The 23,765-nt window shown below is 41.8% G+C and overlaps 1 protein-coding gene across 2 annotated transcripts in view; it reads right to left on the bottom strand.

Moving 5' to 3' along the window:
- vstm2a (V-set and transmembrane domain containing 2A) overlaps positions 1 to 23,501 on the bottom strand; it is a 121,865-nt gene extending 98,364 nt beyond the window's left edge. Inside the window, exons 1-2 of one of the 2 annotated variants that reach the window (XM_087845835.1) lie at positions 23,037 to 23,501; positions 21,731 to 21,897 (exon numbers count right to left, since the gene is read on the bottom strand). In XM_087845835.1, the coding sequence (XP_087701961.1) occupies positions 21,731 to 21,897; positions 23,037 to 23,115 (246 nt within the window). In that variant the 5' untranslated portion in view covers positions 23,116 to 23,501. The remainder of the gene's footprint in view (positions 1 to 21,730; positions 21,898 to 23,036) is intronic. The other variant, XM_087845836.1, reaches the window with a different exon arrangement.
- Positions 23,502 to 23,765: the final 264 nt, after the last annotated feature.

Genomic DNA, 23,765 nt, shown 5'->3' with positions numbered 1-23,765 from the left:
GGTTTTCTCCTTAGTGGGCATTTATTCTTTCATGATGGGATTGTGAGTGAACGATGGGGAATATGACTGACTGTTCTGGTGTCAAAGAGAATGATAGGAGGTCTGTCAGCGACTCTGCAATATCTCAAAGGGAAAAAAAATCCACAGCTCTACTCCTCCATATCGATAAATCAGATTCAGATGCCTGCCTGCTTTTCTCTTCTCGGAAAATCAAAGGGATGGAGTGACTCATTGGACTGTCAGAATATAAACATGATGCGTTTTGAAATGTGAAGGTGACAGAGCAGATTTTTGCTCTTTTAAAGATTTTAACTGCTGTCCCTTATAATTTGGCCGTTTGAATTATTTGGGCGTTTTTCCAGCCCTGCGGTTGTCTTATTAGGCCCTGGTCCCTCGTGAAGATGTGATTGTCTTTGCTTAGGAATGGCAAAATGAGTGATGACTATTCAGAAAATGCAGACGTATCACAGATCTGAACCAGTAAATAAGGTTAACCAGTAAAGTAGGGTTTTTCTGCTTCTGCCGGCTGTGTCACTCTCCTTTAAATTCTCCTTTCCAACGTGACAGGAAAACTCTGATGTGGAACTTTAAATGGCTCTGTTGTTACAGCCGGGGCAGCTTCAGCCATGTTGAGTCTATTCATTTGCTCCGCGGCAGTGAGATGATGGAGGGAGGGATAAAAGGGATGGGCAGATGGAAAAAACATATGGGAGGTGTGATGCAATAAGGATACAGGAAGCCTCTGGGGAAATATCTGGGCGAGATTCATACGTGCATGCAAAACAAATCCTCATTTACTGTCCCGTGTGTCTCTGAATGGCCCTGTATATTGGCCAGATTGTATGACATGAACAGTGTAGACTCGCAAAGCTGGGACTTAATGCTTCACTGATGCAAGCTGTTGCTGCTTTACCACCGTAATGTAGGAAGACGAGCTAACAGTGTATATTTAGCTTCGTTTGGGGCTCTCAAGTCTGTGTGTTTTCAGAATTGTACATCATAAAACTGCAACAGCCACCGAGATTTTCATTTCAAAGGCAGAGAATTACACTATTTGTTAAACCGGTGTGATTTAGGACTTGCATACTTAAGTTTGCTGAACTTACTATAAGGCATACACCCTGCAGCAAATGCCTTTCCCCATATTTCAAAGCTTCTGCCTTGAAAGTTTTTGCTCTCATTCATGAATTCTGGAATGTGTACTTTCACGATACAGCACAGTTTCTGCCACAGTTATACACTCCAGCACGTTCTTAAATAAATTAATGTGCATTTTTGTGACAAAAAGTAATGATGCAATAATCATCTCCATCTTCAGCAAGTCCCATGGAGGGACTCAAACATCATGATCTTGAACTGCGGCTGGTTGTAATTCTGCTGCTCTGCAGCCCCAGTGAGCACATGAGCCAGTTCACCATCTACAAAGTATTCTGGTTAGAGTGGTCCTCCAGCTCATAACCAGTCAGACAACCGTCTGAAGATAGTAGAGCAGAAGCCTGTCCAACTGTGAGGCAAGACACTTTCAAGACATCTCAGCAGCTGGCCAGTAAGGAAACACAGGAAGGACCCAGGTTTTCTGGTTAGCAGAGACCGGGATTTCAAAATAAGAGTGAGAGAATGGTTTACTACTAAGTGGATTGCGATTGACATTGTTTCTCCGACAGCTGAAATGAGTCCCAGTGGGTGGTCATGAACATGAGTAACCCCTTCAAGATAAGTCTATGTGTAGAAAACAGCAGTATATACATTATGTGTTGGGTTTGTTTCTTTTCAAAGTCGTTTGCTACATTACAAGATTACTACCATTAAAATGTAATCCATAATATAATGTAACACAAGGAGTCATGTGGACAACAGCTTGTTAGAGAACCAAAAATAAACTCCACTCTGCACTTAGCTTAGTCATATAAGTTTTACTGGCCAGAAGCATGTGCAGCTTGCTGTACAATTATTGTCCATTTGTAAGAATCCTGGCTTTTATCTACAACTGGAGAAACAGTTTGAGGTAAAAGCCAGCGGTTTTGGAGCTGTAACACTGGTATCATTCTCTTCTTCAAAAGGCCTTAATGCAAGTGCTTTGGAGCCAAATGTAACCTGCAGGTGGAAAAACAGATCGAATGAAGCAGCAACAGATATTTATCTCAACAGCTGGCCAGCATGACTTCCACCTGACTCTAACATGAGCACTGACACAGCTGTAGAATTGGATACATCCCACTATGCACCAAGGAGTTGGAGGAGATTGGAAACCTTCTTGGACTTTCTTGCTTATTTGGAAAGTGGGTAACTAAATGAAATATATTTGGTATAAAATAGCTGAGCTCGTGCAGGATGGCAGATGCTGCGGTAAAGACATAAGATGTCTGATTATTCTGCCCAATTACTTTTAAGAATTAACGTCAATTAATTAAGAATTTTCACTCAATTTTGTCAAATTTAGCCACAAAAATATTTGGTTAGAGTAAGGGGAAAAAACCTAATTAGTTTGGGTTAAAATGGAAAAAAAAGTGTGAGGAGTTCTACCAAATCCCAAACTGTAACAAGTATGATATGTGAGTCACTCTGTGTTGTGTATTAGAATTAAAGATGATGGAAAAACTTCACATGAACAGGAACAATCACATATACTTACATCTTAGGTGAGTTTAGACCCTTTTTGGGGGTGCTCAAGTGCCGTCAAATCTTATCAGAGCAAAAATAGCTATTAATAGTATTAATAATTGTAGCATTATTTCCTGGAATTATCTTCAAATGTTATTTTTTCCTAACTTTTCTATTGGCGACAGTACAGGATGAAAACAGGTTTTATGTCCAGGCTTGTTGATGTCATGATGTTACAGTGTGCTCACACAGAGGCGTGGCTTGTCATCAATAATAGACTCCTGCTGCGGCGGCGGAAAGAAGACTCAGAGGTAATTTCATGACAAACATCTTTGATGCAGATTAAAGACGCGTTTTAACTGAAATACAGTAAAAGTTTAGAGTTTCAAACTGTTTCGATAACGCAGGGATATTGCTGTGACTTATAAAGTGTCTTCTCTAACTTCTTCTCTAAATACATCGTGAGTTGTCAGCCAAGCAGCTGTTGTACTTTATCATTTAGTTTGTTAAAAATTTCTATGTCAGGGGTTGCTGAGTGGATGAGAGAAGGAGGACCCAAACGCTGGACTCACAGGTAGGTGAAGGTGGGTGTTTATTGTCGGTTCAGTGATCAAACAGAACAGAGGAAGGAAATGGCTGGCTGGACGAATGACTGACTGAAAGACTGAATGCCTGGCTGACTGAATGAAGGCGGAGACAACAACATAACATCAATGACACGACAAAGAACTGGTGAAACCGAGGAACTTAAATACACAGGTTGAATGATGGCAATGATTGGAAACAGGTGAGTACAGGGCTGAACATAATCTGACTAATGACACAAGCTGACACGGGGAACAAACAGGAAGTGAAACAGGCAGTGGCAAAATAAACTGAACATGAACAAAACTGAAAGCACTGGGTCGATGACCCAGGAACCCTGACATTCTATTCCTATTCTGATCAAACTTGGCTTCAGTTGTTGTTTGCCGTACAGCTCCAGATCCAGGTGACAGGTAGTCAAAATGATGTTACCCGTCTATGTTCAGCAGCGCCTGTATTCAGTTGGAATATTGCAATAAACTGGCATGGATCAGTTTATTCCTTTTATTCACTGTAACATTTACATTTATCAAAAATTATAAAACTGTAGCTTCTGTTTTATCCACATTGATTGATGATGATTTCACATAATTAGACAGTGTTGTCCTGTTGTCAATTGTGGATCCCCCGCTTGCTGTTATAATAATTATTATAAAATTATACTTTAGTCATTTTCTGGTGTCTAGTTGAGTGAGGAGGATGGAGAGAGATGGAGAAATAGAGAGATTGTAGTAAAGATAGTGAAGTTAGCTGGAAAAACAAAAGTTATTTTTTTATGTAGTTCATGGATGCTTTGTATGCTTTCCAGTAGCAAACTTAAATAATGCCAGTGGACGAAATAGAGCATATTAATATGAAATGGCAGAATTGTACAGGGTTCATACCACTCTAAACAGCTCTAACAGGATGGCTGTAACTACCTTCATGTGACAGACTAAAAAAATCTATTCTGCACTCGTGAAACTGGTTGACATGATGCTCTGTGCTGAGTCTGCATAATAAAGGGAGGGTTGATATGAATTCAAAAACTTTAATATAAAACAAATCAATTACCAGTTTGTTTCATTTACAGGTCTATGGAGAACTATTAGAACATGCTGTAGGTATTACAGGTATTGCACTGCAGTGGTTTGTATCATATCTATCTAATAGACTCCAATTTGTGCATGTAAATGGAGAGTCCTCTTCACACACTGAGGTTAATTATGGAGTTCCACAGGGTTCAGTGCTAGGACCAATTCTGTTTACATTATACATGCTTCCCCTAGGCAGCATCATTAGAAGACATAGCATACATTTTCACTGCTATGCAGATGACACCCAGCTCTATCTGTCCATGAAGCCAGATAACACACACCAATTAGTTAAACTGCAGGAATGTCTTAAAGACATAAAGACTTGGATGGCCGCTAACTTTCTGCTTCTTAATTCAGATAAAACTGAGCTTATTGTACTTGGCCCTGAAAAGCTTAGAAATATGGTATCTAACCAGATTCTTACTCCTTCAACGCACATATTAAACAAATATGTAAGACTGCGTTCTTCCATTTGCGCAACATCTCTAAAATTAGAAATATCCTGTCTCAGAGTGATGCTGAAAAACTAGTTCATGCATTTATTACTTCCAGGCTGGACTACTGCAATTCATTATTATCAGGATGTCCAAAAAACTCCCTGAAAAGCCTTCAGTTAATCCAAAATGCTGCAGCAAGAGTCCTGACAGGGACTAGAAAGAGAGAGCAGATTTCTCCTGTTTTGGCTTCCTGTTAAATCCAGAATTCAAAATCCTGCTCCTCACATACAAGGTCTTAAATAATCAGGCCCCATCTTATCTTAATGACCTTGTATTACCATATCACCCTATTAGAGCACTTCGCTCTCGCTCTGCAGGCCTACTTGTTGTTCCTAGAGTATTTAAAAGTAGAATGGGAGGCAGAGCCTTCAGTTTTCAGGCCCCTCTTCTGTGGAACCAGCTTCCAGTTTGGATTCGGGAGACAGACACTATCTCTACTTTTAAGATTAGGCTTCAAGCTTTCCTTTTTGCTAAAGCATATAGTTAGGGCTGGACCAGGTGACCCTGAATCCTCCCTTAGTTATGCTGCAATAGACGTAGGCTGCTGGTGATTCCCGTGATGCATTGAGTTTTTCCTTTCCAGTCACCTTTCTCACTCACTATGTGTTAATAGACCTCTCTGCACTGAATCATATCTGTTATTAACCTCTGTCTCTCTTCCACAGCATGTCTTTATCCTGTCTTCCTTCTCTCACCCCAACCGGTCACAGCAGATGGCCCCGCCCCTCCCTGAGCCTGGTTCTGCCGGAGGTTTCTTCCTGTTAAAAGGGAGTTTTTCCTTCCCCCTATGAGCAAGCACTTCCCGCCAAAGTGCTTGCTCATAGGGGGTCATATGATTGTTGGGTTTTTCTCTGTACGTATTATTGTAGGGTCTACCTTACAATACAAAGCACCTTGAGGCAACTGTTGTTGTGATTTGGCGCTGTATAAATAAAATTTAATTGGATTTAATTAATGTCTGACACTTTGCCTCGGGTTTGATAACTAAAGGCTCCACCCTAAAACAGGTGGACTAGATTGAAATCTATGATTATTCACTCTGAAATATTCTTAGACACTACAACAGGTCATGTAATTAATTAGGTTGCTTTTAAATGTATCATTGTCATTTTTATCCAATTGTGTTGAGGATTGCAAATGTGAGAAGCGTTGATTACATCTGCAAACAGCATATTCCATTAATATTAATTACAAGTCACTGGATGCATGACATTATGATTGGGAGCTGAGCCCCCCTAAAGGCCTGAACATAGAGTCGCCCCTGACTTACATGTACATCTGTGTACTCATGTCCACTGTCTGTTCCCTTTACATCAGAATTCATAAAAACAGATATTATAAAAACAACTTAGAAATATTGAAGTTTGGAATAATGCTACAAATATATTAACCAGTTCACAGCAGTACCAAAAAACATATCCAGGTCTAAACAAGCACTGAGCGGACATGAGTAAACATGAAAGAAACCATTATCATTACATATAGTCTCACCATAGCAACACACTCACATGGTCATGCTTTCATACACTCACATAAAGGACTTGATCAATACACACAAATTGAATTCCTCCAAATTAACTTGGTTTTTGTCTGTTACACGTACATGGTAACAACCATTTAAACCAGATTTGTACATATTTGAAAGCACACATGCAGCACAGGCTTATAGAGCTTCAAACACATTTGCATAAAAACACCAGGATTAAAGCTCACACAGTATTTTGGGAAAAAAACTATTAATTCACTTTTAAATAAGCAAATATAATAAGCCCTGGAACCAAGAGCTCTAAGTGCATAAACTGAGCAGGAACTCTAGAGCAGGACTCATTCACACTTGCCTTCAGATATCAGCACAAATCTGAACAACAGTCAGTTTTAACAACAAGTTCTCAGGGGACTTGGCAAAAATACCACATTAGCAAACATGTTGCCATGGCTAATTAGCTGCTCTGTTGTAATAATGTTCATTTACAGCTTAAACCAGTTGTCACACATATCCTTCAGCCCTGCTGCTTACCTTGCTGCTGGAATTTCTCAGTGTAGCATCCTTTGCACTGTCTCTCCATGCCCTTGTCAGCTGTCAGTCAAACAGATACACCTGAGCTTCAGAGCCTAAAGGAGTATTTTGGATCAATCTTTCATTTCAGATCTTATTTTTCTCATCCTTTCACTATTATACAAAAACTCCAAAAAATGAATTTTGACTCCAAGAAGGAAGGACACCTGTCATTTCAGTTAAATGTTCAGATGTTTCTGTTTAGTAAAACTGATGTTCAAGATGATGAAACAAATCGTATATGATTTATGTCTTTTTTGAGAAATCACATTATTTCATTTCATAATATCTAAGCAGAAATGCTTAAAATTGGCCTGACAGTAACAAAGATAAAGTTGAAGAAAACATGTTAATTGTATTAAGTCACTTGAATTTAACATGAACACTCATTGACTGAAGGCTTTTGTGGTAATTCTAGATGCAAACAAATACACTCTCATGCTTTATATAAGTCTCAGTGATTGGCAGTGTTGGGGAGTAACGGAATACATGTACCGCCGTTACGTATTTAAAATACAAAATATGAGTAACTGTATTCTGTTACAGTTACCGTTTAAAAGGGTGGTATTTAGAATACAGTTACTTTGTTGAAATAAATGGATTACACGGCGGTACTTCCCTGTTTCATATTGTGGCGGGTCAGGACTGTTTGGGTTTTGTTTGACAGCTACGTTCTGTTGTTCCAGGCGGCAGCGTTACGGTTGCCATGGTTACAGGGTGACGCTCTCTCTCTGCGTGTTTCCTGGGTGAGAGAGGCCTTTTTGTTGTTGTTGTGCTAAGCTAATAGGCAGAATGCTACAGGTATAGCTCTAAAGAATGTAGCATCATGGGCAGTGTAGTCCGTGCTGCAGGGAGAATGGACTGCCATACACGTTATGTGTCTGTGAGCGAGGGAGGGAGAAAAAGGAAAAGTACGAGCTGTCATCGAGCAAAAACGGGAGCTGGAAGCATGTAAATATAATAATAACCACTGCAGCCAAGAAGAGAGCCTGACGAGCCCAGTTGTAAGTAAGCTATTAAGACTCGACTGTACACCGTGTTCGTGTTTTCCTCCAAAAACAATAAGTTCTGTTGGAGCAGCCTTTCAACGCCTCTCTCTGTCTCTGCTAGCAAAGTTGACCCAGACAACAAAGTAAAGCTAGTTTTCAGCTACGAGCCGACACAGAACCCACCGTATTAGCCAGAGGTCCCTTTACTACGGTTCGGAGCCGCGGACCTTCAGTAACAGTAATAAATCACAGCATTAGTACATTCATGTAGATGTAAACAGCATGATAATATATTAAGTAATCCAAAGTATTCAGAATACGTTACTCTCATTGAGTAACGTAACGGAATACGTTACAGAATACATTTTGGGGCATGTATTCTGTAATCTGTAATGGAATACATTTTAAAAGTAACCTTCCCAACACTGCTGATTTGTTTTACCATTTAGCATCATTCTAAAATGAAATACATTTATTTGCCATCTCATTTTGTCGGCTCTCTTACTTCACATTTGATGCTTTAAACTATAAACTTGTCCAATGGTTTTGGACTTTACATCTTGAAGCCTTAGCATTAGCATTCTTGCTCACACCATGTTAGTTTTTCTGGACACAGAAATGGGAAGAAGTTTACACACCAATTAAGTCAATTACATTTTATTTATATAGCGCCAAATCACAACAGCAGTCACCTCAAGGTGCTTTGTATATATAAGGTAGACCCCAAAAAAAGTCATTAGCTAACACTAGCTTGCTTAGCAAGCTGCATCCATAAAGTTTATTCGCACACAAATGTATAAATTTGTGCAAGAGACTAAAAATATGTTAGAAACTCACTCACCATAAATAAAGCAGAACATAAATTTCTTGGGTGTTCTTCATTCCCACTGTCACCAAGTGCCCGCTCATACTGTACCATCCGTAGGAGCTTTGATGCAGTTTCCCTCCTATCAAAGCTCCCCCCCCAAACCTGACCATGGGCTGTTGACCCACACAAGTATAGTAAATTTCAAATTTTGGTCCCCACAAAGGTAGGAAAAACACAAATAGACACACACACACTCACCCCACCTAGAACAACTTCCTGCCACCCCCGTACCAATACTGGAAACAGCCCTGGGTCGTTTCTGCAGTGAATTCCAGCGATTTCAAAAGCCCGGTTTCCTTCCACCGCTGCAGCTGAGCCTGCCAGTGGATCGCTTGACAGTCCACAGGTGGAATAACAAAGCAGCGAGCTCTTTCATGTGTCCGTGCATGCTCACACATAAACAACAGGCTCCTGTGGAGAACTCATGTTCGCTGTTTACAAACCACTGCAGATCATTACAGGCGTGTGCGGGAATGGCTGAGGAGAGCAGTCAGCAGACTATACCTGGTGCATGGTATTGACTCCGGGTGCAGTTATCTCAGCTTGAGTGGAGGAGGAGGCTGCATAAGCTGCAGTCAGACTATGATGGAGAGGCAGGGAGGCAGACAGTAAGGTCGCTCAAAGAGCACGGCTGCCAATGGATTTTATGCTTCCGTGCTGTTACACCCAGTGGATTTATAAACTCACTTGTTAAGAGAGGTAAAGCTCGCAGTGGTTTGAGTGTTTTTTTGGTCAAAGTGCGCAGGTGGATGCTTTATATAATGGTCATTTGTATTCTTACCCCAGGCTTCAGCTGATCTCTATTTTCTCTGGCGGCTGAGGGTGACCTCGGATCATGTCCACCTGCTTTTTTTTCTTAAAAACAAAAAACATCTCGCTTTTAGAAAGACATCCCAGTGCTGTGATGTGTTTCGTGGAGATCTAGGTTTGAATCCAGCAGCAGTCTCACCATTCATGCACTCTAGGCAGTATTTGAGTAATGAAATGCAGTATACATTTTTAAACAGCACACATCTGCGCCAGGTCTCCAGCATCGTCTCCGATTTTTTCTCTAAACCTTTACTTCAGCTTTGAAATTCATACTGTCAAGGTGTGGCCTTTATGATATTCCAGATATACAAAGATGTTTGTCCCCCACACACACACACAGAATTACATTGATTTTAAGCTGCTTTTATTTTTATGTATTTATTCCCAACGTCTGTGGGAATAATACATAACTGAGAGCTCACAGAGCAGTGGCTGAATGATCGGAACAGTTACCTCCACAGATAAAACTCTTTTCTCCCGTTCCCTCACTTTTATCCAAACATAATCCCACACCAAATAGAATTACCAGTGGACGGGGTGGTAAAGATTTACTCAATAAATTGATCTTATGGCAAACAACAGTGGGCGGATTAGCTGGATAAAAAGAAGAGATCAAAGCCTGAAAAGATTTATATCCACCTCTTCAGAATAAGAGGGATTTAGGGTTTAAAACTAAAAAAATTCGCTAATGTATTTTTTTACTTTCAAATGCATGGAAATGAGGCCCTGTCCGTCATGCGTGACATAACCTTCAGGTAGGCTTTATACGTCTATGAGGAAGGTCAAAGCAGCAGCCTTTCCAGTCAGTATTCAGACAAGGATCCAATATTCTAAATTTGCGCCTTCACAATGGACTTGAAATGAAGCAATCAAAATGTAATTTAAGTTTAGACCTTCAGCTTTAATTTAAGGGCTTTAACAAAATATTGCATTAACCATTTATACATAGTGCTTCCATTTCCAGAGGCTCAAAAGTAATCGGTCAAACCAAAATAATTAGAAATACAAATATTGTTTTCAGCAGTTTAATTCAAATCCTTTGTGACTGGCTGAAGTCGGAAATCTGACTCGCTTATTCACGTTTATTCACATTTGTTGGAATGTTTTATAATGGTATGAATTATATTTAGGTATTAAATATTAATTGAAATATCCACATTCATCAAAATGCTAGTTGTAATTTAAAAAACGCTAAACGAGCTTTTGGGTCTTACAGATCATGTCCAGATGTGCTGTTTGGCAGGCAGGAGATGGGACCCAATGCAGGACTCGGAAAAGGAAAGTTGAACTAAAACGCAGCTTTTAGACGAACTCTTCATGAATACAAAACACTAAGCTTTACCAAGGAAACTGGAGAAACTAGACAGCTAAGTTGTGAACGGAGAACTAGAAAACTACCATAACACGGAGGTCAAGACACCGCATGGAGAGGGTACGACACGACAACACAGCGGGGTAATCAGGAAACGGGAGACAGAAAGGAAACATGGCTGGGACTAATTGGGCAGGACGAGACAAGGGAAGCAACGCAGAATACAGACACGGACCTTAGTAAAACAGGAAGCACAGAATGCATAGCGCAGCGGTTGGTGTGGATAATTTAGTTTAAGTAAACTAAGTACAGAATATGATGTCACTTATTTATGTGCAAATGTTTACTAACGAAGAACATTAAAACATTCCTGTTGGCCACATGTCGGCAAAGTTATGACATTAGTGACGTTTGTACTAACTTGGTTTTGAAGCCTTTACTTTAAAATATACGCCGTTCAATAGCTGAGCTTAATCAGAGAATGATCAAAGCTCATGTAGAAACAAACAAACAAATGAACAAAAGATTTTCTCCTTCATTTCTGTCAAACAAAGCTGTATGAAACATTTCCAGCTGTTAGTATCATGGTTGCTAGGCAACCTGGGCAGCGAAACGGAGGCTAGACCGTCCCATTTCACAAGCCTCGCACTTCCGGCCTTAGCGGTCTTTAAGTACGCGGCCCTTGAGGATCGTTGAGGCTGCGTACTTTAAGGCTGCAGACTCTGAATTGGGATACAGCCTGAGATCGCAATACTGACACAGTACAGAGGGAACACAAGGAAAGGGATAACTTAGACAGGAGACGTGGGAGCAGGCACAGAGACACAGACTAGACACAGAAACCAAAACCTAAGAACAAGCAAATTTTAGCAAGAATTAATCCGAAACATACAACAGTCTTAATCAAAACAAAAACACAGAGTCAACAGACTCAGGACAGGATTGTTCTACGATTGGCAGATGGGTTAAAAAACAACATAAAGTGGTGGATATAAAAAAAAGCCCAAGCCACAACCATAAGCATATTACTAACAACCTCTCAAATATAAAGAGGTTGAACTGATGCAGTGATGCTACATTTTGGTCATTAGAGGCGGGCAGATCGATCCAAATATCGATAGTATCGACATCAACACTGGTATCAGTATTTAAACGATACTAATGCAATTAGTATTGGAGGGTTGGAGCCTCTCCCAGCTGTCTTAGAGTGTGTAGACCTGACACAGAGAATCACCAGTTAACTTAACCCCACTGCATCCCACTGAACTGTGTTATATACTTTTTTTTATGAAAAATATCGTCATGTTAATTCTTTATAGCCTATAGCACATTTAAACAACAGAAGCTGACCAAAAGTCTCTCACCCCAACCAATCACAGCAGATGGCCCCGCCCCTCCCTGAGCCTGGTTCTGCCGGAGGTTTCTTCCTGTTAAAAGGGAGTTTTTCCTTCCCACTGTCGCCAAAGTGCTGCTCATAGGGGGTCATATGATTGTTGGGTTTTTCTCTGTATCTATGAAGCGCCTTGAGGCGACATTTGTTGTGATTTGGCGCTATATAAATAAAATTGAATTGAATTGAATTAAAGAGAAGCACATTTACATTCCAGGTCTCTAAAAAACCCACAGTATCTATATATAAGAAAACTGTGTTAACTGAACTGTTTTAGTCAGTCTGTGTTGATACCAGCGTTTGCGTATCACGCAGCACTATTGGTCATTTAATTTAATGAACCAAACGAAGCGGATCTATCTCGCCAAAGTCAATAAGCTGTAAAGAAATTGTGACGAAAAGGACTCGTCACAGGAGAGTCGTCTTTGTGCTCCAGTGCACACACTAAACCAACACGTAGGACTTTTTCTTACATTGCCACAATACCTTAAAAAATTAGAAGCATCCTGTCTCTGAGTGATTTTGATGCATTTGTTACTTCTAGGCTGGACCACTGTAATGTGTTATCAGGACGTCCTAAAAACTCCCTAAAAACCTTCAGTTGATCCAAAATGCTGCAGCAAGAGTCCTGACAGGGACGACAAAGACAGCATATTTCTCCCATATTGGTTTCTCATCTTCATTGTTAGGAGTTGGGTTCTGGTTATGTGGTGTTTTGTTTGTATGTGTTTTTTGGTGCCTCCCCTTTTGTATAGGTAGGCGGGGCAGTGAGTCACTGAACCTGGCACACCTGTTACTCATCAGATGCTTTCCTCAGAAGTGTTCTTTAGGAGCTACCTCACAGGAGACTAGTGTCGGAGTATTGGCGTTTTTGGAGTGTCTGAAATTCTGCCCCTGCCTGCTGGAGCCCTTGGATTATTTTTGGTGACTGTAAGGAGTTTTGTTTCCTCCCTAGGATTTTGCCTCGACTGGTTTGTTTTCCGTCTGGAGGTTTTGGCATCAAACAGTACCAAGTAAGCTCTCCAACTCTCGGTAAAGTTTACTCTAAGCTTTTCTCGGTTATCGGGCAAGACCCTCCTAATTCTCGTCCCTCTCCTTTTTTAGATCGAGTGCACTACCTGTGTGTGTTTTCGTCACCTGCACGTCCTGGCTCCGCGTCCCCATTCATACACTGTTGTATATATTTTGTCCTTGTAAATACCTCCCCCTCACTGTAAATAAACTGTCTTCACCGCAACTCTGCCTCCGTGCGTTCTGCTTCCTGGGTCCATCTGCATTTGCCATAACAATCATATTCAATCCAGTATCAAATTTAAAATCCTTCTCCTCACAAACAACGTCTTGAATAATCAGGTCCCATCTTGTCTTAAAGACCTCACAGTACTTCAATAAAGCGCTTCGGCCTTAGGCAGAGCCGTCAGCAGCTCCTCTTCTGTGGAACGAGCTCCCAGTTTGGATTCACAGGACAGACACCATCTCTACTTTCAAGATTATGCTTATAGTTAGGGCTGGATCAGGCTGCGGGGGGGGGGGGGGACTTCTATTGTTTCTAACCCTGTGTGGTTGCACACCACTCTGCATTTAATCATTAGGTATTATTAATCTCTGGCTACCTTTGACATCTACCACGACGTGAGCAACGACAGGATTTTTTGTCCTGTCGTTGCTCACATCGTCGTACATGGCTGCCTGAGTGTGTCACGATCGGGCGAATTACACACAGTAATTCGGCGTGCCCGTGTGGCGTGCTGGCTAGACCCAAACGCGGCGAAGCGATGGGTTGGAACAGGCTGGTTACTCTAGTAATGATCAGTGCACGAAGCGCAGCTTCAGACGGAGAGCGAGCGGAGCCGGGATGAGAAACGGAGTCAAGAGGGAAAACACTCACAGTTGCTGAAGCAGACTGACGTCGGCGAGGATTCGGAGCTCCTGACATGAAGAGAACGATGTCTGAGCGGCGAACAAGTGGGCGGTGTCTCTCCTTTAAACCCGACCCCGTGATCAGCTGATCACTACCTGACAGAGTGTGGAGGTTTCTTCCTGCTTAAAGGGAGTTCTTCCTTCTCACTGTCACCAATTGTTTGCTCAAACAGGGTCGTGTGATTGTTGGGGGCTTCTCCCTATTACTGTAGGGTCTACATATGTAAAACACAAATAGGTTTAAGGGCAATGTATGATTACACACTAATAAATGGCCAGCCAACCAGACGAATTAATAAAAAACAGAAGACAGCAGATGTGGAAATCCCAGTGAAGAGCAAAAAACTCTAAAGTGGTCCCAGTGATAATGGATTAAAAATGGATGAGAAACAAGGTCCAGTACTTTTGTCCATATAGTGCATGTTTTCACGCCACAGTGACTTCTTCCTAAAATGTTTTAATCTTTCAATACTGCCAAACGCAGTGGAACAGGGTTCCTTTATCCTCCAGGTCAGGGACATGTTAAGGGCACCTGTAGAACAAAGCGATGTGGTTTTAATGTCTTAATGAATAAACTGGTGGGAACTCAAGAACAGCCTCAGAGACTAAAAATAAAGCAGTTGTTCAACTGGATTCATGAAAAGCACAGCAAAAATCTTCATGATGCACCACAACTCTCACACCAGTCCTCTCCAGCTCATTATGGCCATGTTGGAGAGCTGATTTGGAAAATGTACCCTACATGGGAAATTGAAATAAAAAAATTCACTTTGGTCTTTTTAAATGGCAGAAGTGCTTCACGAGACCACCAGTAAACTACTTTCCTCTGCTCTTAGCTTAAAAGCTTGCATCCACATATCCATTCATATAAATGTGCAGCATATTATATTCTTTTAAAGGTACACTTGAGTCCTTTTGGATTATAACCCAACATTCTGCAAACAATGCTGCATAATTATAGATGAAATGACAGGCGAGACAGCCTCAGTTAGAGAACGCCAGCCAAAGTGTCGCATAGACTGATGACCCCGTGTTTCCACAGCAATCTGCTCCTGTTCCGTAACAGCGAATGTTTAGCTCCCACTCGTGCTCTGCGATCGCTCTCCTCCTCTCTGTGTCTTTACTCTCTGACTTGAATCAACAACATCACAAGTGTAGTGAATCCCGTCAGCGGCACGACTCCTCTTTGTCGTGGAGGTGTGAATATTTTGTTTCTGTCTGTCTGTGTTTGTGCATAATTACCAACTGGCAGCTTGTAATCTGAGAGGAGAATCATTTAGCACTTGTTGTGGAAGCCGAAGCCAAACAGCTCTCTCTATTGACATGTTTGTTTTCCTTTCTTTTACTCTAATCTGTGTCCAAGGTAGGCTCAGGGAATTTTGGAAAAGCTTCATGAATATTATTTTTTTGTTATTCCAAAAGCTGATAAGTGAAAACGGCAACAAATTAAGCATAGTTTGTTTTTTCTTATCTTAATCACGGTGCTAAAAACCTGCAAGTAGATAAATGTTCTAACTGAGAAGTGTCTGTCAGAAATAACCAGCGGAGCAGCAAATGCGGATTAATGCTGAAAATAGTCCCCATCAAATGCACCATTTCCTCCTGTTTTCATCTGACACTCAACACTGATCTCTTTTAACCCAAAGCACAAACTCTCCTTGCTTTGCAAACAGTTAACTGTATGTAATAGTCTTTACTAAACCCAAGTCAAACGCGAATCTAAACAAACCTTAAGCAGAGCTTTAAAAATGATCAGATGTATTTATTTTTTATTCTTTGGATTCGATGATATTGTTATAGACCATGGCTATTCAACTACGAATTTATCTGGGCCAGATATTTTTTTAAGCCAGTAAGCAGCAGATCATGATCAATTTCAAACCCACACAACTGTATTGAAAAACAAGTATTTTTTTTATTCCTTTTCCCCTGTAAATCTGGTGACCTCACAAATGCACACCAAAAGGTCCATTTAAAAAAGGGAACTATGACTAAACTATTTTTTTTGCACATTTGAAATAATAATAATAACAAAAAACATTTTGATAATTCCCTTTCAAATTAAAATAAATATTTCGCTGACCACTCACTTTTCCTGCCATGGATGGAGCCCCATCCGTCACAAGTATACAGACACGCTTCATATCCAGACCATTTTCCTCAAAAAGAGCTGAAATCTTCTCAAACATTATTTCGCCAGCTGTGCGTCCCTCTAACGGTAGTAAGCGAGCAATTTCCCATCCAAAAAACGGACATATATGCACAACTGTGCATCATCAGTTCTGTCTGTGATCTCCTGCTATAGACATTACATCAGTTTTCTTCAGCATTTCAAACTCGTCTGACGCCAGAACTTCAACTCTACGAATATTTGAACTGTCCTACAGGGGCACGTTTTTAATAGCAGATGTCACACTTACTTTCATTTTTTCATCACTTTTCACCACATCTACCACGGCCAGCATGCAGTATTTCACTGTTTCAGAATCTGTGAAAGGCCTTTTCTTCTTCACCAAGAACCCAACATGAAGGGAAGATGCTGCAGCTCTCTCTTGGGCTGTACAGGACCCTCACCATGGTAGTACAACTCCGGTTGTAAGATTATTAAACTCGGTAAAATGAATAAGTATTTGTCAGTCCAGGCAGGGTTAAACCGACAGTTTTCATTGTCAATTTTGTGCTTTTGGAGAGAGAAAGACGTGCTGTTGTCGCATCATATATTACGATGATTGTTTAATATGTTTACATCACGGTGCATTGTGGGTTAAATATTGCTAGGCTACTAGGAGTGTTGCATTCACAGTCTACACTACGCTGTAGGATTTTTTAATTTTTTTAAAATTAATTAATGAATTAATTTTTTGTGTTTTCTCTGTGTTTCTGCCAGGACCACAGGCAGGGCCACTCGCAGGTTGTTTCTGGGCCGCATTTGGCCCGCGGGCCGCCATTTGAATAGGCTTGTTATAGATTATATTACAACACAGAGTTTGCCCTCATGCAGAAATAATTATTTAGAAGATCCAAATGAATAGTCGAAAATATTATTATGCAGCATCAATGTAATATTAATGGGAAACAGTGGGGGAAGCAGAAGTGGTTATCATCTTCTGAAGGGATTATCTCACCAAAACATTCACATGCCCCCTACATCTACTCTTAGTCCACATGTTGGTCCTTTAACAGAGAAAGCACAGGAAGAAGCCCTGTGACAGATCATTGTTTTATCTGCAGTGATCTGAGTACAGTTGACACAACTGTAAATTTTTTGCTACATGTTTATCGTCTGACACTCTGTTCATGGACACAATTTCTAAGAGTCAAAAATGTTTTGAATCCATTTAAAACATTAAAACAATCTCTCCATACTGCCACTTTCCCACCAACGAAATCAAGCGAAAGACCAGTTTTAAAACATGTAAACCTCCAAACAAGTCTTCAGCGCAATCACAGCTCACAGTTTATAAACCATTTCCCCCCATAATAAACCATCATAACCCCTGGGCTATTTTTCTTTACATTTCCACCTGAGAAAGCCTCCAATGCACTCTGTCACAGCTCAGCGACTGCGAGGCCAAAATGAACAACCGTGGGCTCTGTGCTTCCGCGACACTTGGGAAATTTGAAATACAATAAGACCCCAGGTCCCCATCACGGGGTCAGGGAAAGATCAGAAAAAGTCAACGCACAAATATATATTTTTACCGCATATCAAAAATATACACGAGCCAATGAATAACATCCTGATAAAGAGGAGTTCTAAAGATTCTCAGCCTGCAACTCTGCAGAATATGATGTTACACAAATGATGCACTTTAGTCCTAGTAGTACTAGGTGGTCTCTTCGCTGAGTGCATCACTCTACTACCTTTTAAAATGGCAGCTGTTTGAGTTCTATTAACAGACACAGGCTGGCCTTGGTACAGGTATCTCCAGGAGACTAAATATTGCCAGGGCGCCTTGGTGTTCAGTGCTTTTGGTGCATTATTAAGGGCGACCGTGGCTCAGGGGAGTTGGGAAGCGCATCTGTAACCGGAAGGTCGCCGGTTCGATCCCTGGCCTCTCTGTCCTGGTCGTTGTGTCCTTGGGCAAGACACTTTACCCTGCCGCCTACTGGTGATGGCCAGAGGGGCCGATGGTGCGATATGGCAGCCTCGCTTCTGTCAGTCTGCCCCAGGGCAGCTGTGGCTACAACCGTAGCTGCCTCCACCAGTGTGTGAATGTGAGAGTGAATGAATAGTGGCATTGTAAAGCACTTTGGGTGCCTTGAAAAGCGCTATATAAATCCAATCCATTATTATTAATATTATTTAATAACCACCTCAACAGTGACCATTCTGTGATTAGGTTTGGCATATACTACATGGATACATGATTTTTAATAAAACAAAAGTTATTTATCCATTTAAAATCAAGTGCTAAACACTGTGGGTGATAATGGGCTGGAAATTGCATCACAAAGAGGCGGGCATTAATCCAACCCTGACCTTAGACAGGTCACCAGTGACTCTTCAGTAGACTGCAGAATTCTAATAAAGGTGTTTCCTTCATGTGTGAGGCGCAAGTCTTGCTTTATCCCAGACCAGAGCAGACAGTTTGTCCTTGATGGTGTTTCAGAGCTGCTAGGGCCACGTGTGCACTCTGTCCAGTCGGCCTGAGAAAAAGCTCCTCAAAATCACCACCAGACGTGGTGCAACGGTTGGAGATCCTGCTGCTAGTCATTTAATCGAACTGTCCAGTTTCTTGGACTCATACTGCAGTGCAGAGAAGCCACTATTGTGAGCACTGCTGAAAAAAACGAGGTCTGGCGATCGGTGGAGCAATGCACCACTTAGACAGAACTTGTGCATATCGAATTTCTGTATACACAAGTGCAATAATTAGCACCTCGAGGTAACTGTTGTTATGGTTTTGGCACTAGAATAAAATAGAATTGAACTGAATAATGTGTTGGTTATAGACGGCACTGAGTTTAATACTGCTGACATGTTTAAGTTTAACTTATATTTCAACAACAACAGCAAAAATAGAGAAAACTGTGCTTCTGTGGCTACACAAATCACCTGATTTAGCATTTTGTTAGAAGTTAATTCTAATGCTTTACAAAAAATACCCATTACCAAATCCTGCTGCATGTGGCAAACGTTAGATCTGATGCAGGCAGAAACTCCTTGAGTGGACCTGGGAATGCTTCAGAAGAACTGAGTTTTACTATTAAATATTACATAAATTTCTGGATTTGTGTTACATTTTTCAGTGTCTACATGTCAGCCTGAATCCACTTTCTACTTATTCACCGAATGTATATTTGTAGGACTAGTCGATACCATCCCTCTGCAGTGTTGCCTCTGGGTAACACACCTACTTTCACACTCACAAAGTCATCTGATTTCGTCTTTCTTTTATTTCTAGAATGACTGAAGTATTATAAAAGCTGATAATATTAGTTGTTTTACATGCTCGAGCATCTAGGAGGAGACGCATGTGCTAACTGAAACCACACGTCTAAATATAACATAAAAGCTCAAACACTGAAATATGAGTCACTCTTTTGAAGAGGGTTACAATGTTACGACTTGACAGACTGTTGCAGAGTAATGCTAAAGTAATGTAACTAGCAGTGTAATGAGTTACCTATCCAATATGTACGTTTAAAAAAATGCATTATTTATTTTTTCTATGAAGGAACCCGACACTGATCCTACAGGAAGCTCCACGATGATAGAAAATGACTTGCAAACAGCATTGCACCATGGTGGAACAATAACCAGCCCAGTCTCATATGTTCACATGTAAAACAATCACAAAGAAGCAGTGCATTTGTTACATTCTGCACATGTTTTAAACTGTATTTAGGATGCGCGTTTCCTACCTGGAACACATACGTTCCTCTAAGTTACGTGTCCTGACACTTTGTGGCTGAACTGCGGTGCTGCGCAAACACTTCCACTTTGCAACAATAACCTCAACTGTGGATCATTTAGGATGGAAGAAATTTTACAGACTGAATTGTTACAAAGGTGACAATCTACTACAGACTCAGGCTCAAATTCACTATACACAGGTCTGTATAATCCAGCACCTCGAAATGCAGTCTACATTCACAAACAGACTGACTTAGTTCACAAAACAAGAAGTGTAGTTCATATAATGTGTTTCTGTGTATATGTCCTTGCTTCTTTTATTTCCACATTGTTCCATCCTTTACCACTATTGTAAAACGTGTCACACAATAAAAGCCACAGGCAATAACTGCATATTTGCATTAAAAGAATAAAAGCTCACAGTAGAATAATTGTGCGGTTAGAATTAAACCTGGGTCGTTAAGAGTTGAAGATAAAGTGTCCGCCCACCTCCCCTTCCTCTGCACTATTTCAGCACTGAGCTGCTGTCTGTCTTCTCGAGTCTTTTCATATCATCCTTTCAAACACCCGAGTCTTACTTTCCGTGCGTGCAGCTTGGATTTCCATAAACATTTGCATTCTAAGACATTGTGTTCATTTCCTCTAAATTTCCAGGAGACCAAGTGACTTCGTTCTCTATTACTCTCTCACACACACTGCCATTCAAAGTGAAACACTGCATGCCAAACACACACACACAGCAGCTTTCATTCACACAGCCATCCCTGATAAGAAATATGGGTAACAATGTGATGTCTGCATCAATAGGCCACTTCAACCCAACATCCAAGAGTCATGTGGGATCAAACCCACATCAAAGCCTGGCCGACGCTGCTATGAGAGCCGGGCAACAATGGAACAATAATTAAAGCCACATGGATATCCAGCTACCTCCCGTCACACACGTCTCTCGCTTCCCCTTTGTCATAGAAATGTACAGATCACCGTTTGATGTCGATACAACGGGCCTCGCACGTCGCGAAACGCAGCTCCTCACCACACAACATGGAAGCAAGTCATTTCCATCCATTTCAATGCAGTAAACACTCTCATTCACTAAGCAGCCGATCATTATTTGCTGTCATAAGCAGCAGTAATGCAGCAGCAATACATAACAAAATGCCAAAGAGCACTGTTAAATGAGGCAGCGTGCAGGAATATGCTTTGGCTGTATTGATTCAGCCACTTTTTATCCATCCATGAATAGTTGGGCTCATTTACTTCATTTATCATGTAATTAATATCCAGAACGAGCTCATTTTTCCCCTTTCCCACCCTCCACTTTTTTCTTTGATTAATGCTCTTACTTTTTCTTCTTGATGGGGCTGCGTCCTGCTTGGAGTGCGGAGGGCTTTTTTTTTAACTGTTTCAGGGGAAAGTTGGAAGCCCAAGTAGTCAAACTGAACTTAGAGGCACGGATTGAAAAGTTATGGAAATGAGAAATGTTTAACCGCTTTGGGGAAGCAGCTGGGGGTGGGGGGTTGAAGGTAACAAAAAGTTCCAGAAAAGAAAATAAATACCCAAAAACTTAATGTTCTGTCGGCTACAGAGACACGAGGTTTGATAACATAAGGTGCTTGTGCGTAATAGCGGGGGATACAAACTGGATGCCCTTATTTCCTTCATGAGTGGGTGTGCTCCAAGCAAGCCTCGCACAGCTCTTGACAGGGAAAGGGCACGCGCCGAGAGAGATGTAGTGAGAGAGAGGGGGAGAGATCCCCTTGTACCTCTTGAGCATCGATGTCCTCCTCGCTGTCACTCGGCTCCGGCGCTTTCACGAACCACCACTGGATCTCCAAATACACGGAGGCGGTTCCGCTTTGGAACGCGCACGCCATTTCTATGTTTTGACCCTCTTTGACGGTCATGTTGGAGGGCAGGTCCGTGAACCGACCTGCGGATGAGAGAAGGAGCGGGGGGAGGAGGGGGTGAGGCGGGGGTAATAATGATGAGGCTAGTTTGTGCGTCGTCTACACGCACGGAATCACTCGAGTCTCCTGCTCGCTCATGGCCGCAGCAGCTGCGTTACTGAGGCACACGTTTGACGAAAGGTGCCTTCTTGTTTTTAATTAGAGAGCCCCCCTCCCCACACACACACCCCCCAATCCCCAGCACCACCATCACCACCGTCACATATAATGACGCGTCTTCATCTGGAATTTATGTAACGCACGCCTGCTACATTATTCACAAACTAAATTGGAGCAGCCATGCCCCCCCCCAAAAAAAAAAAAAAACCCTTTCCTATTATACATGGTGGAGCTGGTTGAAACCGCGTTAAAAATCCCAACTAAGCTTCGTGGTGTTTGCCTGAGTGTGATTCAGTCCACGGGTGTTTTTTTAAAGCACAGATTGATAAAAGAGTTTGGTTTGAAGGGGTTGTAGCCTTCCGTGGAGCGGTGACGACGTGACATTTGTAAACTTTTAAACCAAACCGTCGTTTACGTCCGACAAACTCCCGTTAAACAGTTTAGAGCTTTGTAGCTGCGATGTGGCCAAAGGCGAGCGTGAGAGAGCTCGCACCGACGCAGTTTGAAAGTGGCGAGCGACACGAAGCAGCCACACGGAATCCGGAGCGTCAGCTTTTCAGGAGCGCGGACAGACGCAGGCAGCTGCAGCTGTCCGCGGTGCTGAAAGCTCCTCATGAAAGGCAGCCTTTAAGACAAGTTTTATCTCCCCATCAACCGTGAAAGAGATGCAAGGGGGGGGGGGGGGGGGAAGAGGGGGAAGGAGCCCCCCTTCTCTTCTGAACGCGACGTGAAACGACTTGATCTGAAACAATCACCAGTTGCATTTTTTTCGCCATCAGCTTCAGGAGAAACATTCATTCTGAGATCGCTTTCTCTTTCTTTTTTCTCCAGTCACTTAAAAATTCCCTTCACAACAGCGTCTTTTCCCCGTTTGCCGCCAGCAAAGCTGCGCACTTTTAACACTTTCTCCCACCAGTGCAGGGCAGCAAAGCCAGACACGATCGCGCTCGCACGCCAACATTGTTTTTCCCCCGTTTTGGTTAAGAAAATATGTCATCCTTACCTTCAAAAGAGAATCCGAATTGAACGCAAAATCCGGTTAGGAAAACAAATCCAACAGTATCGTGTGAGGTCCACATCATTCCAAGATCAAGGGGCTCGTTTTTCTTTTTACATCAGCCGGAGGAGGATAGAAAAAAGACGAATCTTTCCAAGGGGGCGAAGAGGGGGGAAAAATCCTGCACACCAGCAAAATCAAACAGTTGCTGGGCGAGTGTGTTTAAACGGAGATTTCAGAAGGCTGAACATGCTGGAAAGCTACAGCTTGTCGTTGCCGAAGTTCTGTTTTTCTCCTCCTCTTTCTCTATGCCTCTCTGCGGGAGAGACTGTCGACTGCCTGGTTGCACTGAAGTCTGTGAAATAACCGTGTTGCGGTCTTCTTCTGCGCTACCAGAGAGACGTCAGTCTAGTGGATCACTGTGGCATCCACACTCTCCCCACACCTCTGCAAATCTAGTCCTCATCCGGCCCTTTTTCCTGTCACCTTGACCGCTTAATTTAAACAAAAGCAGCACCGCGCGTTTGCTTTACAGTTACTACTTTTTAACGAGCTTATTTTATTTGCACATTTTTGCAAATGATGCCCAAATGATGCGAATACAGATTTTTAAGGGTCCTACTTATTCACAAAACTTCAGTTTTGTGAAAGGGAACCTTAAAGTTTGTCTAACGTGCACAAGAGCGCGTGTTAAATGTGGGTGTGCCGAAATCTTGTGCACTCACGCAGTCAGGA

Source organism: Neolamprologus brichardi, chromosome 9 (genome assembly GCF_056152115.1).
Source record: "Neolamprologus brichardi isolate AB-2024 chromosome 9, ASM5615211v1, whole genome shotgun sequence".
Lineage (NCBI taxonomy): Eukaryota > Metazoa > Chordata > Actinopteri > Cichliformes > Cichlidae > Neolamprologus > Neolamprologus brichardi.
The sequence above is the reverse complement of the archived record's forward strand: the minus strand, read 5'-3'. Positions and strand labels throughout refer to the sequence as shown.